At 41.0% G+C, this 24,227-nt stretch overlaps 1 protein-coding gene across 1 annotated transcript in view; it reads right to left on the minus strand.

Annotated features, from left to right (window-relative positions):
- LOC139758821 (uncharacterized) overlaps positions 1-22,946 on the minus strand; it is a 94,734-nt gene extending 71,788 nt beyond the window's left edge. The window contains exons 1-7 of the mRNA XM_071680648.1: positions 22,818-22,946; positions 22,017-22,148; positions 19,666-19,823; positions 17,112-17,244; positions 9,911-10,075; positions 6,661-6,780; positions 3,587-3,742 (exon numbers count right to left, since the gene is read on the minus strand). Coding sequence (XP_071536749.1) covers positions 3,587-3,742; positions 6,661-6,780; positions 9,911-10,075; positions 17,112-17,244; positions 19,666-19,823; positions 22,017-22,148; positions 22,818-22,820 — 867 coding nt within the window. The 5' untranslated portion in view covers positions 22,821-22,946. The remainder of the gene's footprint in view (positions 1-3,586; positions 3,743-6,660; positions 6,781-9,910; positions 10,076-17,111; positions 17,245-19,665; positions 19,824-22,016; positions 22,149-22,817) is intronic.
- Positions 22,947-24,227: the final 1,281 nt, after the last annotated feature.

The raw sequence follows: 24,227 nt of genomic DNA on the forward strand, positions 1-24,227 counted from the left end.
ACCCACATACACATGCATATACATAAACACCCACACATGCACATATACATACCTATACATTTCAACATAAACATACATATATATATACACAAACATATACATATATACACAAGTACATATTCATAATTGCTGCCTTCATCCATTCCCGTCGCCACCCCACAACACATAAAACAGAACCCCCCTACCCCCGCATGCACGCGAGACAGCGCTAGGAAAAGACAACAAACGCCACATTCATTCACACTCAGTCTCTAGCTGCCATGTGTAATGCACCGAAACCACAGCTCCCTTTCCACATCCAGGCCCCACAAAAGTTTCCATGATTTACCCCAGACACTTTACATGCCCTGGTTCAATCCATTGACAGCACGTTGACCCGAAAACCACATCGTTCCAATTCACTCTACTCCTTGCACGCCTTTCACCCTCCTGTATGTTCAGGAACTGATCACTCAAATTCTTTTTCACTTCATCCATCCACCTCCAGTTTGGTCACCCACTTCTCGTTCCCTCCACCTCTGACACATATATCCTCTTTGTCAATCTTTCCTCACTCATTCTCTCCATGTGACCAAACCATTTCAATACATACTCTTCTGCTCTCTCCACTACACACTATTTACCACCACACATCTCTCTTACCCTTTCATTATTCATTTGATCAAACCACCTCACACCACATATTGTCCTCAAACATTTCATTTCCAACACATCCACCCTCCTCTGCACAACTTTATCTACAGCCCATCCCTCGCAACCATATAACACTGTTGGAACCACTATTCCTTCAAACATACCCATTTTTTGCTTTCCGAGATAACGTTCTCACCTTCCACACCTTCTTCAACGCTCCTAGAACCTTCACCCCCTCCCCCACCCTGTGACTCACTTCTGCTTCCATTGTTCCACCCACTGCTAAATCCACTACCAGATATCTCCAGAATGTAAGTTTAAATGGAGAAAAATTGGAGGAGGTGAAGTGTTTCAGATATCTTGGAATGGACTAAGCAGCAGAGGGAATCATGGAAGCAGGAGTCATAGGGTGGGGGAGGGGATGAAGGTTCTGGGAGTAATGAAGAATGTGTGGAAAGAGAAAATGTTATCTCGGAGAGCAAAAATGGGTATGTGTAAAGAATAGTAGTTCCAACAATGTTACATGGCTGCGAGGCATGGGCTATAGATAGGGTTGTACGGAGGAGGGTGGATGTGTTGCAAATGAGATGTTTGAGGACAATATGTGGTGTGAGGTGGTTTGATTGCATAAGCAATGAAAGGGTAAGAGAGATGTGTGGTAATAAAAAAAGTGTGGTTGAGAGTACAAGAATGGTGTGCTGAAATGGTTTGGGCATATGGAGAGAATGAGTGAGGAAAGATTGACAATATATGTGTCAGATGTAAAGGGAACAAGAAGTGAGAGACCAAATTGAAGGTGGAAGGATGGAGTGAAAAAGATTTTAAGCACTTGGGGCCTGAACATACAGGAGGGTGAAAGGGGTGCAAGGAATAGAGTGAATTGGAACGATGTGGTATACTGGGTTCAATGTGCTGTCAATGGACTGAACCAGGGCATGTGAAGTGTCTGGGGTAAACCACGGAAAGGTCTGTGGGGCCAGGATGTGGATAGGAAGCTGTGGTTTCGGTGCATTACACACAACAGCTAGAGACTGAGTGTGAACGAATGTGGCCTCTATTGTCCTTTCCTGGCACTACCTCGCTGAAAGGGGACAGAGACAGGGACGGGGGGAATATTCCTCTGTGGTGGGGTAGCAACAGGAAAGGGTGAAGGTAAGCAGGCATATATCCATGTGTATAAAAGTACATATCTGTGCATGTATATGTTGATATGTATATGTATTTGTGTGTGTATGGAGCTTATGTATATATATATATGTGCATATGAGCAGTTGGGCCACACATATGAGCAGTTGGGCCATTCTTTGTCTGCTTCCTGGAGCTACCTCAATGATGCAGGAAACAGTGATTAAGTGTAATAAAAAAAGAAAAATATGATAGTGACTGACAGAAATGCAAAAAAGACCATCTTCAGGTGAAGCTAACTTTTAGCCTTTTGATTAAGATGCAATAAACCCTAGGTTTGATGGCCTGGTCCGCGACATGAACCTTAAATATTTGGTGAAAGATTATGCCATCCTACCATAAAATCACTCTATCATGCTGGAGTGTTGCATCACAGTCCTTAAAGGGTTAAGTGTCATGGGATGCCTTCCTTGAAAATCGAATATGGAAGAATGACTACACTAAAGATCATTGCTGAGTACCCTTGAAGATCATGGGCATCTAAACATTATGATGAGTATCTTAAAAGATCATTGATGACTGATTTAAAGACCATGGATGACTATTTAAGGAGATCATGGACTACTGAAGATTATGGACAAGTAGCCCAGTTCATGGATGATGAGCAATGATGATTAAGGACAATCCTTGAGAACAAAGACAACAAACCTATAGAAATTAATGGGTAATAAAATCAAGGGTAGATAAGAAAACAGGGAGAAGAGATAATTATACAATGGAAAGTGTGGAAGCTGATAATTATATTGGTGATGACCATGGCTTTTATCTGTGTTTGAACCTAAAGGTCACACATAGTCAACTAGCATACTGAGCAGTACAGGGATTTTGTTTTTACTGAAAATATAAGTGAAATTCATAGTGTGGAGAAATAAAGCTATGGCAAATTTTGCATGGGCAAGTAGACCCATGGACAATTAACATGAATAAGTGAGAAAAATAGGATTAGAACACTAATCCTACAAAAGCAGGTAACAAAGCATAAGGAAACAAGGGAGTAGGTAACATAACAGTAAGTAATTGAATTATGAGTAACAATGGATGAAACAGATCCAGCTGAACAGAAGAAAATAACAATTGATCTAACAGGACATAGAAGAGAAAATAATAAAAGAGAATGGTGAAACAGCAAGAGTCATACTATGACTGAACACTTTCCTTGATGTTGAAGCTCATATATGATTTTGAACAATTATCTTGATCATGTAAATCAATATATGATTCTCAACAGTTTTCCTATCCTCAGAGCTCATAATATACTTTTCTAAACATGTTCTTTAACCTCACAACTCATACAATGATTCTTAATCACTTTCTTGATGCTAAAGTTCATAACATGATTCTGGAGAACTTTCCATGACAGTGAAGCCCATACTCTTATTCTGGAGAACTTCCTTGATCATGCAATGCATAGTGAGATTCTAGAGCATTGTCTTTGTAGGCCCCAGTCACTTAATATACTCCTAAAGGCACTCCTGTTACTCTAGAGCAATATAATTCTGAAGCCCCAGCTTTAATGCACTGTAAGTAATTGTGATTCTAAAGCCATTAATATCTTCTAATAATGCTTCTAAGATTCTAAAGCTCCTAGTATGACCCTGGAATGTTTCCCATTAACCTAGTGCACATGACCCTAGAGCCCTTACTATGTAACTTGCCTTGAAACCTTTACCTCAATCCTAAAGCCCTCTTCCATGATCATTTCACTCATGATAATCCTGAAACCTATAACATGGCCTTTTAGGATCTACCAGAACTATGAATGACCTACCCAGGCCCTGAAAACCAAAGGGTGAACCTCATCGCCTCCATTCAAAGGCTGCACAACTGTCTCCAGGAATACCTCAAACATTGAGGGGGCATCAGGTGGATTAGACATGCTTGGGTCCAACGTCTCTCTTCCCTTACAATCCAGACCAACTTGTACCTGCAAAGGGACATGTTATTAAACATCTAAAAAGGGTGAGTGGAGTGAAATGTCAGTCTACTAACCTAAGTGTGAAAAATTGGGGGAGTTCTGCTTTCAAGGGGCCCAATCTCAAACTTTTTTCAACACCTAACAACTTCTTAAAGGATTTTATATCATCTGCACTCACAGTCTTGTATATAGCTTATTCCAATCACCTTATACTCTATCACTAAAGAAATCCTTCTGTAATTACCTATTTGTACTGCAAAGGAAGGGAGCTTAACACTCATGTGGCACTATCTCTTGAACATTCTCTTCTATCATACAGCATCTTAATTTACTGGATGCTTTTTACATATCCATACATCCTCATTTACAACTCTTTCTTTTAAATCCCTTAGCCTGATTAGCTGCACTTTAAATGACAATTCATTGCTGATGAATATACGGAAAAGTTTTGGATTGTCTCATGACTAGTCCACATTATTCTTTTCAAGGTTCCTTACAAATGCTGAGCAGCTGGTGTGTTGCCTATATCTATGCCACAATATATCTCAAGACTACTTTGCTTTATGACATCTTTTACTATGCCATTCCTCCCTCTTTTTAACCTTCCTTTGATATCTGAAGCTAGGGGTACCCAATTCCTACTTATTTATTGTAAATCTCAAAATCTCTCATCCTAACACTTACATTCCTGCCCTTTTCCCAACTAATGTTACTACAGGTTGAGTATCCCTTATGCCTGGGACCAGAAGTGTTTCGGATTTTGGAATATCTGCATATACATAATGAGATATATGGAAAACAGGATGGTATGGAAACAAATGGGGAGGAGCTGAGATATACCTCAACTTTTCAATCATTTAACAGGCTTCCTCAGGAAATACTGATTCCAGCATTCAGTGGGACTGTGTTCCCCAGCAAGTGATGGCCACCCATTCAGACTCCTTGGCGTGTCGCTCTCTGATTGGATCGCTTGTCCTGCTGCCTCCACTCGTTCACAGTGATCTCCACTGCTTGACGTGACCAGGAGATGAACCCAGACCATGTGTTAATGTTCTTAATCCTTTCCTCTAGGTAAGTTCTTACACTATCACTAAACAGTTTACCATTTGCCTGTAGTTGCCTTGGTGTCAACCACAAATGGTCATCCCCTTGCATATTATTATGACTGCAAATTTTTTCTCTCTTTTATCTCACAAAAAAACATTTGGTAATTTTCTATCATCTAGAAATCTTTTAAAGAGCACCTCTTTCTTTCCCTTTCATCTTTATCTGGTGTACAATTAAATATTTATATCTATCAACCTCCTAGTTTACTAATCACTTAAAACTGGTGCCATCCACTTTATGGCTCAGTCCAACAGTTTTGATTTGTCATCCTCCATATCTCTGGTTTCCATATAATCTGCAGTTTTGCTAACAAGCATTCACTCTATGTGCTTTGCATTTTTCTCAACTTTTCATTAACCAGAACATTATTTTCCTGATTGTTCACTCAATCTCCTGGGCATCTCTTAGAATGTTCCTAGGTTCCTGTTCCACGGAATCATTCATAATTCTCCGAGTTATTTGACCAGCCCTAGAAAATGCGACTGCTTTTCCACCCTGTCCACTATATTCAATAGCTTTTGTATCCTATACATTTCCTCTCATTCAAAGCCTCTTGGATATCAAGAATAGCTCCTCCTGACCTTTTATGCTCTTTAATTAATCTGTCTTCTTTCCTCTGTTTATGCACCTTCTGACCTCCCTTAATTGACGCAAATCTGTGCTCATGAACATTAACTATAATCTTTAATTCCCTGAGTTCCTCCCTCATCTCTTGACTCCTTTCATGATGTTTGGATTGCTTTCTAAATTTCTGTATCTCCTCCTCTTGTTCCTGTTTTGTAATATTTCTTAAAAAATCTGTTGATTCATATTCATTTCTCCCAACAGTCCTTTCCTTGTGAATCTACTCTCAACTGACTGCTTTTGATACTTTCCCTTGTTGGAATCTGATTACAGTCCTATCTAAAACTGAAAAAGTTTAGTCTGCCTGCATTTGTTTGTGACCAATAACAGGCTGGCCCAGCTGCTCATGCCAATTTCCCTGACTTCCTTAAAGATCTCTATTTTCTTGGCTCAGGTAGTGCCCAAGACTTATAATTTGTGTGTGTGTGTGTGTGTGTGTGTGTGTGTGTGTGTGTGTGTGTGTGTGTGTGTGTAATTGTACAATTCTTTATTTATAATTTACTATTTGTCCTGCATAGGAGGGGAGTTTTCATTTCTGAGGCCCTATCTCTTTAACCTTTTCCTTTATCGTATGATTTTTAATCATCTGCATGCTGCTTGCATTTATTATACCCTTATTTGGTCTAATTCATTCATTCACCACTCTTATACTGGAAAGGTCCCTCCTTACATTTTTTAACAAGATTTTTGATGAATTTCCTGTCATGGCCTCTGGATGCTTTATTCCTACATCCCTATCTTTCAAATTCAGTTCAGTGACAATGCCATCAAACTGGTTTAAAAAGTTAAAGGCTGTGATCAGGTCACCCCTTACCCTTCTCTCTTACCGTGGGCAAATTTAAGCCCCCTAGCCTTTTCTCGTAATTCAGTTTCCCTAATTCTGGTTTCATCTTTCTTGCCATCATATGGACTGTCTCTATCATTTCTTTGTACTTCTTTAGGCGTGGTTCTTGTGTGTGTGTGTGTGTGTGTGTGTGTGTGTGTTGTGAATATGGCCTAACTATTCATTCATTCATTCTCATATGGAATAACATTAACATGCAACCTGTACACAAAGTACTAAATGCTTGGAAAAATGAAGGGAGGTAACTGTCATTATTGAATGTCATGTGAATGAGGTAAATAGTTTGTGTAATCTAATAATCTCTAATGAAGCTCAAAAATGTACATAATCAAGTTCTGCAGCTGAAGCTCACCAAAAATTCTTTTTTCCTCAAGTTGTGAACATAGGGTTTGAAGTCAATGTAGTCATAGAAGACCGTCTGCTCAATGTCAGCCATGGAGGTATTCCAAGGGTTACCTTGCAACCCATGAACCTGAATCCAAGAAAAGTGAATAGACAATTTGAATTAGAGAAAATAAGATGTTTTCTTGAATTAGGAAAAATGGAATGTTCACCTGAATCAAGTAAAAAGGAAAATAAACAACACTGCTCCTGAGAGCTGGTGCTGCTAGTTATGGATGAAAAATAATATTGTAATGTTAGAACTATAGTACCATGACAGTCTCATACCAGCAAGTTTCTTCCCTAGCTGTCATGTGTAATGCATTGAAACCACAACTTCATATCCACATCCAGGCCCAATATACCTTTCCATAGTTTACCCCAAATGTTTCACATGCCCTGGTTCAGTCCATTCACAGCACGTCGACCCCAGAATACCACATCATTCCAATTCACTCTATTCCTTGCACACCTCTTGCCCTCCTGCATGTTCAGGCCCTGACTGCTCAAAATCTTTTTCACTCCATCCTTCCATCTCCAAACTGGTCTCCCAATTGTTGTTCCCTCCACCTCTGACACATTTGTCCTTTTTGTCAACCTTTCCTCACTATTCCTTACATATATTCGAACCATTTCAACACACCCTCTTCTGCTCTCTCAACAAAACTCTTTTTATTACCCTTTCATTACTTACTCGATCAAACCACCTTACACCACATATTGTCCTCAAACATTTCATCTTCAATAATCCATCCTCCTCCATACAACCCCATGCCTCACAACCATATAATATTGTTAGAACTACTATTCCTTCAAACGTACCCATTTTTGTTCTTCGAGATAATGTACTCTCCACACATCCTTCATCCCTCCTAGACCCTTGGCCCCCTCCCTATGACTCACTTCCACTTCCATGGTTCCACTCGCTGCTAAATCCACTCTCAGATATCTAAAACACTCCACTTCCTTCATTTCCATTCAAACTTACATCCCAACTAACTTGTCCCTCAACCCTGCTGTTTTTCTTCACATTTACTCTCAACTTTCTCCTTTCATACACTTTTTCCAAACTCGGTCACCAGCTCCTGCAGTTTCTCATTCAAATCAGCCACCAGTGTTGTATCTCCAAAACTCTTGCATTTACCTCCCTAAACATCCCATCCATAAACAAATTAAACAACCATGGGGATATCACACATCCCTGCCACAGACTGACCTTCACTGGGAACCAATCACTCTCCTCTCTTCCTACTTGTACACATGCCTTAGACCCTTGATAAAAACTTCTCACTGTTTCTAATAAATTATCCTCTACCACTTCTGAAACCACACTGCTCCTTCCCAATCTGATGCTCCATACATGCCTTCACCTTTTCAATCAATACCCTCCCATACAATTTTCCAGGAATACTCAACAAACTTATGCTTCTGTAGTTTGAACACTCACCTTTATCCCCTTTGCCTTTGTACAATGGCACTATGCATGCATTCCACTAATCCTCAGGCACTTCATCATGATCCATACATACCCATAATATCCTTACCAACCAATCAACAACACAGTTACCACCTTTCTTAATAAATTCAACTGCAATACTATCCAAACCTGCCACCTTGCTGGCTTTCATCCTCCGCAAGTCCTTCACCACCTCTTCTCTCTTTACCAAACCACTCTCCCTGACTCTCTCACTTCGCATACCACCCTGACCAAAACACACAACGTGTGCCACTCTATAATCAAACACATTCAACAATCCTTCAAAATTTTCACTCCATCTCCTCTCTTCATCACTACCCATCACCACTTCCCCGTAACTAATGTTCCCACTTGTTCTCTTGTCTTATGTACGTTATCTACTTCCTTCTAAAACATGTTTTTATTCTCCCTAAAGTTTAATGACACTCTCTCATCCCAACTCTTATTTGCCATCTTTTTCAACCCTTGCACATTCATGTTGCCCTGCCATTTTCTCTTATACATCTCCCAGTACTTACACTCTTAGATCAATACAAAAGATCACATTTTGTTGGATTAATCATGTATCATTTCAAATCACGAGGTACATTATACTGTAATTCAACATCTAAGGGCAATATACACTTACCCCTGTCTCAGAGAATTTTTCCCTTTTCATCAAATACCTTAACATCTTACCAAGGGCACAACAGGGATAGACGGCATTCAAAACCATAAAAATACTTGTCGTTGAATATAAAGTGTCCTTCAAACCATGCTTTTAACCCTTTAGTAACAAGCAACACTCGCAAGAACACTGCAAAATCTACCTATGGTGTACTCACACATTCGAGTTTGGGTCTCAGTACGGGTTAACTATAACCAAAATGGAAAGTGTATGTGATTTTTCACTTCCCTGCACATTAATCTGTCAAACCCTGAACCTGACGATGGGATGCAACCTACTATCTAGCTACTATACCCTGGACCTGGTGATGGGCTGTGACACACCACCCAGCTACTGTACCCTGGAACTGGTGATGGGAGATGACCCACCACCCAGCTATTGTACCCTGGACCTGGTGACGGGAAATACCCATCGTCTGGCTACTGTAACATGGTGATAGGCCATGACACACCTCCTAGCTACTGTGTTCTGGACCTCATCATGGGAAATGACTCATTCCTCTGCTACAGTGCCCCGGATCTGGTGATGGTATGTGACGCATCTCTCAGCTACCGTAGCCTGGACCTGGTGATGAGATATGGGATATAACACACCTCCCAGCTACTGTAACCTGAACCTGATGAGGGATGGGATGTGATGCACCCCTCAGTTACTGTACCCTTCTCCCAGATTCATAAGTGCCACATACAAATCCCTCTCTTTCTCCAGGTATTTCTCATCCAAATTCCTCAAAGCAATAATCTGGTCCATATATCCTCTACCACTCCCAAAACCACATTGTTCCTCCCCAGTCTGATGCTCTGCGCACCACACCATCTTCTTACCACTCTGCCATATAGCTTACCATGTATACTCAACAGACTTAATACCTTTGTAATTCGCGCATTTACTCATAACCCTATGCGTTATAATGGCACTAATGACAAGTGAAGCTGATTCCTGAAAAAAATGATGTAATATAATTTTTGTTGGTAAATCAAACCCGCTGTGCTCTTGTTTTGTGGCTTGCTGCATATAACTGATTTATCCAATCGTCAAAAGACACAGTAACAATGTCACGAGATTTTGGAGACCCACCGTGACTTGGAGTGGTGACTTGAGGTTGATCCCATCCAAAGTATGTCCGTATGGCATTAACCACTCATCACCGGCAAAGTAGTAGTCAAGAGTGTAATTCTTCTTGTGGTTGATGACCCAGTGGTCGGCGATGATACCACGGATCTCTGTCTGCCCCATGTAAACCTGTGCAGAGGACACAGATGCAAGACTTTAACATCATAAGAAGAGAAGAAATAACAGTAGCCACTACCAACTCTTAGAAACCAGTTCTGAGAAGAGCATGACTGAGGAACGTTGGATAATACTATTCCAACCTCTTGAATATAACAGTAAAATGTTTGAGAACAGTGGCATGAACCGTAAGCATAAGAATATGATCCATGGGTATAAAGGCCCGACTTTTGACTTGATCCCAGGCCATCTCAAACTCGAGGGCCATGGGCAAAGGTTGTACCGTCGTTTCTCAAGGACTGTACTGTGGTACTCAAGTCTCTAAAGGTTTTATGGGAGATGTTACTTGCTGCTGAAGGAAAGTGTGAATCAGAGCGGAATTCATAGCTCAAATACGAATAAGTATGCTTAAATACAACTAAAGTGTATCACTCTAAACTGAGGCTTACTGGCCACATTCCTATTGAAATTTGTAAAAATTACTCCATATATATATATATATATATATATATATATATATATATATATATATATATATATATTATTTATTTATACTTCGTCGCTGTCTCCTGCGTTAGCGAGGTAGCCCAACCCACCCACATAAACATGTATATACATACACGTCCACACACCCACATATACATACCTATATATCTCAACGTATACATATACATATATATATATATATACATATATATATATATATATATATATTTTTTTTTTCCAAAAGAGGGAACAGAGAAGGGGGCCAGGTGAGGATATTCCCTCAAAGGCCCAAGCCTCTGTTCTTAACGCTACCTCGCTAATGCGGGAAATGGCGAATAGTATGAAAGAAAGATATATATATATATATATATATATATATATATATATATATATATATATATTTTTTTTTTTTTTTCATACTATTCGCTATTTCCCGCGATAGCGAGGTAGCGTTAAGAACAGAGGACTGGGCCTTTGAGGGAATATCCTCACCTGGACCTCTTCTCTGTTCCTTCTTTTGGAAAAAAAAAAAAAAAAAAAAAAAAAAAAAAACGGGAGGGGAGGATTGCCAGCCCCCCGCTCCCTTCCCTTTTAGTCGCCTTCTACGACACGCAGGGAATACGTGGGAAGTATTCTTTCTCCCCTATCCCCAGGGATAGATATATATATATATATATATATATATATATATATATATATATATATATATATATATATATATATATATATATTTATATTTATTTATTATACTTTGTCGCTGTCTCCCGCGTTTGCGAGGTAGCGCAAGGAAACAGACGAAAGAAATGGCCCCCCCCCCATACACATGTATATACATACGTCCACACACGCAAATATACATACCTACACAGCTTTCCATGGTTTACCCCAGACGCTTCACATGCCTTGATTCAATCCACTGACAGCACGTCAACCCCTGTATACCACATCGCTCCAATTCACTCTATTCCTTGCCCTCCTTTCACCCTCCTGCATGTTCAGGCCCCGATCACACAAAATCCCTTTCACTCCATCTTTCCACCTCCAATTTGGTCTCCCTCTTCTCCTCGTTCCCTCCACCTCCGACACATATATATATATATATATATATATATATATATATATATATATATATATATATATATATATATATATGGTTTACCTCAGACGCTTCACATGCCCTGGTATATATATATATATATATATATATATATATATATATATATATATATATATATATATATACAAAAGTACATAATTTATACTGTCTGCCCTTATTTATTTCCGTCGCCACCCCGCCACACATGAAATGCCAACCCCCCTCCCCCCGCATGTGCGCGAGGTAGCGCTAGGAATGACAACAAAGGCCACATTCATTCACACTCAGTCTCTAGCTGTCATGTAATAATGCACCGAAACCACAGATCCCTCTCCACATCCAGGCCCCACAAAACTTTCCATGGTTTACCTCAGACGCTTCACATGCCCTGGTTCAATCCATTGACAACATGTCGACCCTATTATACCATATCGTTCCAATTCACTCTATTCCTTGCACGCCTTTCACCCTCCTATATGTTCAGGCCCCGATCACTCAAAATCTTGTTCACTCCATATTTCCACCTTCAATTTGGTCTCCCACTTCTCCTCGTTCCCTCCACCTCTGACAAATATATCCTCTTTGTCACTCTTTCCTCACTCATTTTCTCATGAGACCAAACCATTTCAAAACGCCCTCCTCTGCTCTCTCAACCACACTCTTTTTCTTACCACACATCTCTCTTACCCTTTCATTACTTACTCGATCAAACCTCCTCACACCACATATTGTCCTCAAACATTTCATTTCCAACACATCCACCCTCCCCCGCACAATTCTATCTATAGCCCACACCTCGCAACCATATAGCATTGTTGGAACCACTATTCATTCAAACATACCCATTTTTGCTTTCCGAGATAATCTTCTCGCCTTCCACACATTTTTCAACGTTCCCAGAACTTTCGCCCCCTCCCCCACCCTGTGACTCACTTCCGCTTCCATGGTTCCATCCGCTACCAAATCCACTCCCAGGTATCTAAAACACTTCACTTCCTCCAGTTTTTCTCCATTCAAACTTACCTCCCAATTGACTTGTCCCTCAACCCTTGCTCTTATTCACATTTACTCTCAGCTTTCTTCTTTCACACACTTTACCAAACTCAGTTACCAGCTTCTGCAGTTCTCACTCGAATCAGCCACCAGCGCTGTGTCATCAGCGAACAACAACTGACTCACTTCCCAAGCTCTCTCATCCACAACAGACTGCATACTTGCCCCTCTCTCCAAAACTCTTGCATTCACCTCCCTAACAACCTCATCCATAAACAAATTAAATAACCATAGAGACATCACGCACCCCTGCCACAAACCGACATTCACTGATAACCAATCACTTTCATCTCTTCCCACTCGTACACATGCATTGCATCCTCGATAAAAAAAAACTTTTCACAGCTTCTAACGACTTGCCTCCCACACCATATATTCTTAATACCTTCCACAGAGCATCTCTATCAACTCTACCATATGCCTTCTCCAGATCCATAAATGCTACATACAAATCCATTTGATTTTCTAAGTATTTCTCACATACATTCTTCAAAGCAAACACCTGATCCACACATCCTTTACCACTTCTGAAACCACACTGCTCTTCCTCAATCTGATGCTCTGTACATGCCTTCACCCTCTCAGTCAATACCCTCCCATAAATTTCCCATGAATACTCAACAAACTTATACCTCTTTAATTTGAGCACTCACCTTTATCCCCTTTGCCTTTGTACAATGGCACTATGCATGCATTCCGCCAATCCTCAGGCACCTCACCATGAGTCATACATACATTAAATATCCTTACCATCCAGTCAATAACACAGTCACCCCCTTTTTTGATAAATTCCACTGCAGTACCATCCAAACCCGCTGCCTTGCCAGCTTTCATCTTCGGCAAAGCTTTTACTACCTCTTCTCTGTTTACTAAAATATTCTCCCTAACCCTCTCACTTCGCACACCACCCTCGACCAAAACACCCTATATCTGCCACTCTATCATCTAACACATTCAACAAACCTTCAAAACTCACTCCATCTCCTTCTCACATCACCACTACATGTTAACACCTCCCATTAGCCCCCTTCACCGATGTTCCCATTTGTTCTCTTGACTTACGCACTTTGTTTACTTCCTTCCAAAACATCTTTTACTTCTCCCTAAAATTTAATGATCTCTCACCCCAACTCTCATTTGCCCTCTTTTTCACCTCTTGCACCTTTCACTTGACCTCCTGCCTCTTTCTTTTATGCATCTCCCACTAATTTGCACTATTTCCCTGCAAATATCGGTCAAATGCCTCTCTCTTCTCTTTCACTAACCATCTTACTTCATCCCACCACTCACTACCCTTTCTAATCTACCCACCTCCCACGCTTCTCATGCCACAAGCATCTTTTGCACAAGCCATCGCTGCTTCCCTAAATACATCCCATTCCTCCCCCACTCCCCTTACGTCCTTTGCTCTCATCATTTTCCATTCTGCACTCAGTCTCTCCTGGTACTCCCTCACAAAAGTCTCCTTCCCAACTCACTCTCACCACTATCTTCACCCCAACACTCTCTCTTCTTTTCTGAAAACCTCTATAAATCTTCACCTTCGCCTCCACAAGATAATGATCAGACATCCCTCCAGTTGCACCTCTCAGCACATTAACATCCAAAAGTATCTTTCGCGCGCCTATAAATTAACACAATCCAATAAGGCTCTCTGGCCATCCCTCCTACTTACATACGTATACTTATGTATATCTCTCCTTTCAAACCAATTATTCCCAATCACCAGTCCTTTTTCAGCACACAAATCTACAAACTCTTCACCATTTCCAATTACAACACTGAACACCCCATGTACACCAATTATTCCCTTAACTGTCCTATTACTCACCTTTGCATTCAAATCACCCATCACTATAACCCGGTCTCGTGCATCAAAACTGCTGACACACTCACTCAGCTGCTCCCAAAACACTTGCCTGTCATGATAATGATCATGATAGAGATGCTCGTGGAAGGTATTAAGAGTATATGGTGTGGAGGGCAAGTTGCTGGAAGCAGTGAAAAGTTTTTATCGAGGATGTAAGGCATGTGTACGAGCAGGAAGAGAGGAAAGTGATTGGTTCTCTCTCAGTGATTGTCGGTTTGCGGCAGGGGTGCGTGATGTCTCCATGGTTGTTTAATTTGTTTATGGATGGGGTTGTTAGGGAGGTGAATACAAGAGTTTTGGAAAGAGGGGCAAATATGCAGTCTGTTGTGGATGAGAGAGCTTGGGAAGTGAGTCAGTTGTTGTTCGCTGATGATACAGCGCTGGTGGCTGATTCTTGTGAGAAACTGCAAAAGCTGGTGACTGAGTTTGGCAAAGTGTGAGAAAGAAGAAAGCTGAGAGTAAATGTGAATAAGAGTAAGGTTATTAGGTACAGTAGGGTTGAGGGTCAAGTTAATTGGGAGGTAAGTTTGAATGGAGAAAAACTGGAGGAAGTGAAGTGTTTTAGATATCTGGAAGTGGATTTGGCAGCGGATGGAACCATGGAAGCGGGAGTGAATCATAGGGTAGGGGAGGGGGCGAAAATTCTGGGAGCACTGAAGAATGTGTGGACGTCGAGAACATTATCTCGGAAAGCAAAAATGGGTATGTTTGAAGGAATAGTGGTTCCAACAATGTTGTATGGTTGCGAGGCGTGGGCTATGGATAGAGTTGTGCGGAGGAGGGAGGATGTGCTGGAAATGAGATGTTTGAGGACAATATGTGGTGTGAGATGGTTTGATCGAGTAGGTAATGATAGGGTAGGAGAGATGTGTGGTAATAAAAAGAGTATGGTTGAGAGAGCAGAGGAGAGTGTTTTGAAATGGTTTGGTCACATGGAGAGAATGAGTGAGGAAAGATTGACCAAGAGGATATATGTGTCAGAAGTGGAGGGAACGAGGAGAAGTGGGAGACCAAATTTGAGGTGGAAAGATGGAGTGAAAAAGACTTTGAGTGATCGGGGCCTGAACATGCAGGAGGGTGAAAGGTATGCAAGGAATAAGGTGAATGGAACGATGTGGTATACCGGGGTCGACGTGCTGTCAATGGGTTGAACCAGGGCATGTGAAGCGTCTGGGGTAAACCATGGGAAGTTCTGTGGGGCCTGGATGTGGAGAGGGAGCTGTGGTTTCGGTGCATTATTACATGACAGCTAGAGACTGAGTGTGAACAAATGTGGCCTTTGTTGTCCTTTCTTAGCGCTACCTCGCACACATGAGAGGGGAGGGGGTTGTTATTTCATGTGTGGCGAGGTGGTGATGGGAATGAATAAAGGCAGACAGTATGAATTACGTACATGTGTATATAAGTATATGTATGTGTGTGTATATATATGTATACGTTGAGATGTACAGGTATGTATATTTGCGTGTGTAGATGTGTATGCATATACATGTGTATGTGAGTGGGTTGGGCCATTCTTTCGTCTGTTTCCTAGCGCTACCTCGCTAACGCGGGAGACAGCGACAAAGCAAAATAAATAGAATACAAATAACTGAATTATGAAAAATGTGAAAAATGATGATGGGTCTAAATATGTAGTGTTGCCTTACTCTCTAACTTAGCTAATTAAGACGGGTACTAAAAAACAGTGTTTTTTTATGTTGCCTTCCAGCACATACAATAACACCATCAGTAAGATCTTGATTAAAAGCTGGCCAAATTATCCAACAACTGGGAGTGTTTACGCCGTCAAATGCAAGGCATGTCAAGTTGTATACATTGGCAAGACCGGCAAAACTGTAACTGAGAGATGCTATTGGCACCGTCATGCAATACGCAGGGATGACTATAAAAAATGCATTCGCTAAACACTGTCATCAAAACGACCATCCTGTACACCTTTAATAACCCAGTCATATTGCACCCCTTTATTGATTATGCAACCCGTAACGCCATTGAATGTATTTATTGCTAATACTAAGACATTTAATTTGCCCCCATGTAACTTTAAAGCTCATCCTATTACCAACCATATCATTTTTACCCCTAATGGTCACTGTCGGTCAGGCCAGTGCGTCGTCTGCAATGGCAGAAGCAAGAGGTTGTTGTTATTGTGGCCGTGTTGGGATTTGAAAACTTTAAGAGTTATTGGCACTTGAAGAGGTGGATTGTCTCCGAGAAACATGTGCCACATGTATAGAACAATTACATGTTGAATAATTAAATGAACTACTGAATTGCAATTTCACCTTCATATATATATATATATATATATATATATATATATATATATATATATATATATATATATATATATATATATATATATACGTATGCAAAGGGTGGCGGTGTGAGCGTAAAGCATAACTAATCTAATCTATGAGTCAATGATACGTGTGATCTAAGCCTCGACTAATCATGGGTGAGGGGAGCTGCTCCAAGGGAAATAGAATCAACAAAATCAGCATGGGATGGAATCCTTTACGCGTGTGGGTATAACTCACCGTTTCCTTGCTGTAGTCTCGGACGATCCTGAGGAGGGCGGAAGGGCCATACAGGAAGTTCTGCTTGCCTACCATGGATTCCGAATCATCATAGATCCAGCCCCAGAAGTGGTACCCATCGTGATCTAGAATGCTGCCGATCAGACGAATATCAATCACTCTATCTTGAGTGATTGACACATGATTCATAATGAACTCTATGTGAACAGTAATTTGATTTTCAAAGCAAACGAGTTAATGCATACATCCATGTCGATACAAAACACACATCCATAAAAACCGAAAACTTTGACAGGCAGACAGATCCACTAATGCACATAACTGATAAGGTTTTTCATCAGAAGAGATATATGTATAGAGCCATAAAAGAAGGAAAGAAACCATTCAGCATCAATTTGTCCATATCCACTCTCCAACCGTCAAGAACAATGCACCAAAACCAGAGCCAAGCCCCGTATGACTTCCCCTTGATCTATTCATATGACTTGGTTCAGACTATTGGCAGCACGTCAACCCCCGTGTACCACATCGTTCCACATCTCTCTGTCCCACGAACACTTACATTCTACTGCATGTTCAGGCCACGGTAATTCGAGGCGTTTCATTCCATCTTTCCATATCATTCCCAGATTCTACCCATCATCCATGTTTACTTGAACTTATTAGGCATTATTCTCTTCGTCAGTCTTTCCTCACTCATCCTCTCCGTATGCCCAAACCATTTCAACACATTCTGCTCAGCTCTCTCAAACCATATCCTATCTACCACGTCTCTCTATCTCTCGCTCTCATAGTGTCATTTCTCACTTGATCAAACCTATTCGCACCATATACTGTCCTCACGTATCATATATCCAACACATCCATCCTCCTCTGCACCTTTGCATTCAGAGCCTTCGATTCGCATCCAAACAGCAACACTATGGCTTCTGTACCATCAAACACGCCAACCTTCTGGCCTTACATACAGTGATTTGTTTTTCATAAACTCGTCAACATACCCTGGACATATTCCCCCCTCACCCAACTCTATGGTTCACATTACCTTTCACAAGTCCATCCACTACTATGTCCACTCTCTGGTACTTGAAACACACTATGTCTTCCAGGTTCCCTTCATTCACTTTCACATTCATATTAAAACGTCTCTCTTCTCTGCTAAAACTCATTGCCATTCTTATATTCACATTATAGGAATGGTGAAACAAAGACAGTGGCGGAGACGTGACACTGAATATATTCCTACACAAACAAGATACACAAGACACGAAGGTGAGTGTTGAAAACTAAATGGAGACGAGCCTAACACATTACATGTAAACATTACGTGTACGGGTATATGAGACACAGTGTACACAACATAAACTTCCTCTACACATTGACTCTCAACTTCCAAACTTAGACACCAGCTTCTGCAATTTCTCACTCGATGGTGTCACTGGAGCCACGCCATCTGCAAATAACACACCTTCCAGGCACCCCCAACCCCATCCCAACAGGCTGCAAATCTGCTCCTCTTTCCAAACCCCTTGCATTTATCTCCCTCATCATCAAATCCATGAACAGATTAAACAACCATGGTGACATCACACCCTTAATGCATACCTACCTTCACCTGGAACCACTTATCATAGTCTTTTCCTAATCACACACACACACACACACACACACGCGCGCGCGCGCGCCAGACATCCTCCCAGTGACCCCTTTTCAGCACTTTAAAAAGTCGACAGATCTTAGAACGTCTGTCAGTTGGTATATAATCCAACAATACCTGTTGATTCCCCCCTCCCCCCCCAAACTCACTAACACACTTTTAGTGTCACTTAAAAAAGATGTTCCTATTTTCCCTTATTTTCCAGCACACAGCTTTTCAAGTTGCTCACCGTTTTACATTCACGCTGGGTTGTCTAATGTTATACCATCATCTACCACATCTTCTACCCTTGTATTCAAATCACCTTTCACTATATACATTGCAAGTAAAGTGCTGACGCACTCACTCCTCTTAGAGCACACGCCTTCCTTCCTCACTCCTGTTGCAACCAGGTGCATATGGGTTAATAATCATCCACCTCTTATTACAAACCACTTTAATTTTCACCCACTGATGTGGGGTTCACTTCCTTCTCTCACACATTCTTAATTCCTCCTTCACAAGTGCGACCCTTCCTTTGCTCTCGCACCCCATGAACTCCAGATTTTACCCCTAGGACATTCCCAAACCATACAGCCTTCTATCCCTTGAGCCTTACTTCGCGCAGAACCAGAACATCCAGGTTTCTCTTCCCAAACACACTATGCATCTCTCCCTTCTCATCCTGTTCGTATCCACGTACATTCTGACAACCCCCTAGCCTAAGTCTTCGAGGAGGATGAGCATTCCTCTGCTTGGCTTTTTCTTCTGCTCCAACTCTCAGAAAACAAAACAAAACAAAAAATAGTGAAACAAGAATAATCGATTCATTTCATTTCAGTGGGCCGTCAGCACTACAAGTATAAGACGTATGTTCCCCCTAACATGAGATTAACTAGGGCTATCGTCACCACCTACCTGCCAACGGAACAATTGTTGCCCTTAACCACGAATGCTTGTTGTGTCTTGGAATAATAGTTGGTTTTCGTGATCTGGCTATGGTCTATCACCTCCACCACTCCTTGTTCCTCTCCGATGTCATACAGCTCGTCCACCAACATGCTCACGCCAGGTGTCTGATGCGAAAGACGTGTACTACTACTAATACTATTTCTAATAACAACAACAATAATAATAATAATAATAATAATAATAATAATAATAATAATAATAATAATAATAATAATAATAATAATAATAATAATAATAATGGGGTTATAAAAAGGGGAAAGGGCGTGGGGGTGGATGAAAAACATGTTCACTGATGATGTTCACATTGGTTGGGATACAGCTGTTCATGACGCCTTCTGCGTGAGCTCGGACGGGCTCAGCGTGGTTGAGGTAAGCCAGACTACAACTTTGGAGTGTGGGATCTTAGCTGACGGGAGGTGTCGTGGTGAGGGAGGCAGTCCTAGCCAGCATGAGACACCTGGTTCACTGGAATTACCTCATCAAGCCACCGGCGGTGACCTCATGTGACCCTACGTGACCTAGCTAAATCAGGCCAGGTACCTAGCGCGAGTAGACAGTTTTAAACTTCAGTACGGGAGGTCGGTCGCATCTGGATCCCCAACAATCATCGTTATTCCACAAACTGCCCGAAGAACAGCCACCTGGACTGTACCTACACCCTGCCATTACCACACCCATTACCTCCTCTGGATAATCAGTCCACTGGTTCCTGTGCAGTGGTTCACGTCAGCATCACATGACTTCTGGCTTTTCACTCTCCTACAGGGATTCTGTAGGACGTTACCCAACGTATCAGCACTCCTGTTACTCCTGTGGGACATTACCACCACCTGTTTCTAGAAGCAGCTTGAACTACAGGATTTAAGGACACACTGCCTGTGGCACAATTGGAGACCGTCCACTAATTCGGCAATGCCTCTTCCTCCCTTCTGCAGAAGCTCCACGAGTTGCGGCATCGAAGCAACTTTCCCAAAGAACGTCTGCCTCACCTCCTGTACCTTCATGAGCACTAGGGGAACTGCCAATCTTATCTTAGTTACCATACACCAACCTCACTTAACTCTGCACCACTTGCAGTAGCTTGCCCAGAGCTGCATCACCTCTGTGTTTACCCATTAATGCACTGCGTTATTGGTCGTGTTTTCGTAACCCTTCTGTTATCCTTCACCGTCGTAGAAGAGCTCATGACACCATAATCAAACGCCTGCTAAAAGCGGACGACGAAGGACAGGCTACATATGGCCAAGAACATGATGGAGACGAGCCCTGCTCCATCAATATATGGGGACTGATGTGATGGCTATCATGACCACAAGAAAAGTAAGCTAGTCTACAACCGAGTTTAGACCACGGAAAATATTTCAACCAATTTACCAAAAATTTAATACATTTCGTTATCAAACCCTTCTCCGCAGTTACATGATTTTCTTTGACTTACGTAAGCAACAACTGAATACCTTAAATGTAAAAATCTCTTTCCATGTAAATGTAATTCTAAATGTTAGTTTCCAACCTGTTTCAAGAGATGTTCTTGGTACAGCAGTATATTTCAATGTCCAATTACCTGTAGCAAGGGCCTGGCACTGGGTCGCCGTGATGAGTGCACACCAGTTTCTTGATCCTCTCAGTAGGAAGACATGACTCTTGAGCATGATATTACCAGTTCTGAGCAGGATGATAGAAAGCTTGAGGGTGACTTTACGAAGTCTGAGCATGGCAGTTCAAAAAACCCTCAAGCATGACGCTATGGTCCTATAACATGACGTTATGGACCCTTGAGCATATTTCTAGTACCTCTGGCGCACAACCTAGCTATTGACCCGATCTTTAAAGTTAGGTTAAAGGGCAAAGCTATCAATGATCTTACCGTCATGCATAAGATTAACACCCCCTCACGTGCAAGGGATGAGAAAAGTGCTCCAACGAAAGCAACGAGGCTGAGAATTGAGTAGCTAAATACCAAACACAGAGAGTAGTCATTTTCATACACCTAGTTTAAGTAGGGTTATATACCTTTCCAAGAAAGCCTTCTTCTTATTAAACCCATGACCATGATCAATGGAGTTGGACATTCTAAAAACTAGGCTTGGCCACTATACCCCAGTCACGGTAGACCAAAATTAATGGTTTCCGGCACTGAGCCCTGTCATCCTCCATCACCTTGAGAAGGCCTCCCGTAATATTGTTCGGTGTTCCCTCCCATTTCATGTAGCTGTCAGTCCGTTCACGTTAGCCTTCAGACACTGTAACCCTGTCCGAGGGACCAGCTCATTCTAAGAAAACAAGACATGACTTACCAATGAAGGGAAGGTGACTAAAACACTGGAATCGTAGGAACCTTCTACCACTGTCCATACATCTGGTAATGTGGGTTCCAATTCTGCTGCCACCAGCGCTGCCAGTGCTATCACCAAGATGTGAGGTGCTCCCTGAAGTAAAGAATATTTTCTATGTATCCCTGCATCACCTTGAGATTCGTAGACATGAAAGGTTTAGTAAAGCTCAATAAGTCTGCAGTATTTGTCTAATGACGGAAGCACAAACTTCGAGCACGTCCGATAATTACCCTTAGTATGATGACCTGTCCTTTGACTCTGATATATATATATATATATATATATATATATATATATATATATATATATATATATATATATATACATATATTCTTTTCTTTTTCTTTCAAACTATTCGCCATTTCCCGCATTAGCGAGGTAGCGTTAAGAACAGAGAACTGGGCCTTTGAGGGAATATCCTCACCTCGCCCCCTTCTCTGTTCCTTCTTTTGGAAAATTAAAAAAAAAAAACAAGAGGAGAGGATTTCCAGCCCCCCGCTCCCATATATATATATATATATATATATATATATATATATATATATATATATATATATATATATATATATATATATATATATATACATATATACCCGACTTTCATATTTCGAATAACGTCTGTTACAGCTCGAAATGAGTGTAATCTTAGAGTAGGTATAATCAAATAACTATGTAAATATCTGTACTAGAGGTAATGTTTCTAAGCGATGGAAATAAGAGAATAAAAAAAAAAAAATATATCAACATTTTTCCCCAGCCTACCATGTTGACACCACGGAGTACAGCGAGACACTGGTAGCTCCTGCCGGAGGCGTACTACTGCCGACGATATCAAAGGCGCGACGCGGGGGACGATCGGGATGAAGTTTGCGGACTCCTCCTCCTCCCCGGCTATTGTGACGTGATTAGACCGTTCATCTATTGTCCACTCACGACCACAGCTTCGTTATCTCGATGGTATCTCCTCCTCCCGTACAAGGTCACCAGGACGAAACCATGTACTCCACTGGGTAGTACACACTTGTATACAAACTACTAGGTGTGTGATGTCACGTTACTATGACCACAAGAAATCAATCCAATTGAGGACAGAACTGGTTGGCAAATGGATATAGTCGATTCATTACAAAGCTGATGCAATTTACAGACGTTTTGGCCGAAGTCAGGAATTCAAAAAACTTTCTGGGTTAGTATCAGTTTCTCTCTCACGTTTATGAAAATTTTTGCCACTCGAATCCTAAATTCATTCGTTCCTGTAAAAGTCTCTGCTGAGGTTGATGACTTAATGTTAACTTAATTGTTTGTCATGAAACTCCAAAACCTTATAAGCAGATAAATCTTAAGCGCTGAAACAGTGGCCAGCGTAACGTAAAGACTAACACACACACACACACACACACACACACACACTTCTTTCTGCATATAAAGCAGGTTGTAAAACCTACAGGTAGGTCAGCTGCCAACATGAGCGGTGTTAGCATCTTGACAACCTTTGAAGTACGTGTATCCACTATTTCGCGTTCATCTGCATATCCAAGTTCCCGACCCGTCAGAGGTTTCTTGTTGTTATCAGTGTAGCCTATTAAGAAGGGAAAATAAATCTGGGCAAGAAACTTACTTCAAACAGAGAGATCGAAGCCAATTTTCTTTATAAATAGCTCATTCGCTCGGTTTTCCCGATGTTGTGTTCTCATTGGCACTGTTTAATGACCCTTTTATACAGTCTTGTGCACGTTCACATTCAATGAAATATTTACTTTCTAAAACACTTTGATGCATATCCTAGCATTTACTCCTGTATCACAGAAAATGGGGAAGCACCTTTAAAATCATCCATATTTATGAATCTGTTTTGACTTCCTTGACTGTAGTTTTGTTACTAAAAAAGTAACGACAAATAAGAATCTAATCTCTTCAAAGAATACATGAATAACTGAATATCTTATTCACTAAACGTTTCCCATAAGCTTCTCTTCCTTTATATGTTTTCATAGTACAATCCTTTCCCTCGCCTAATCCAAGTATTTCACATACTGGATATCATTTTACACCTTACGAGGGTGGGAATTCATGGTGAATATATATATATATATATATATATATATATATATATATATATATATATATATATATATATATATAACGAAACCAGCATATTTAGGGTTATAAAAT

This window comes from Panulirus ornatus, chromosome 31, assembly GCF_036320965.1.
Source record: "Panulirus ornatus isolate Po-2019 chromosome 31, ASM3632096v1, whole genome shotgun sequence".
Classification (NCBI taxonomy): domain Eukaryota; kingdom Metazoa; phylum Arthropoda; class Malacostraca; order Decapoda; family Palinuridae; genus Panulirus; species Panulirus ornatus.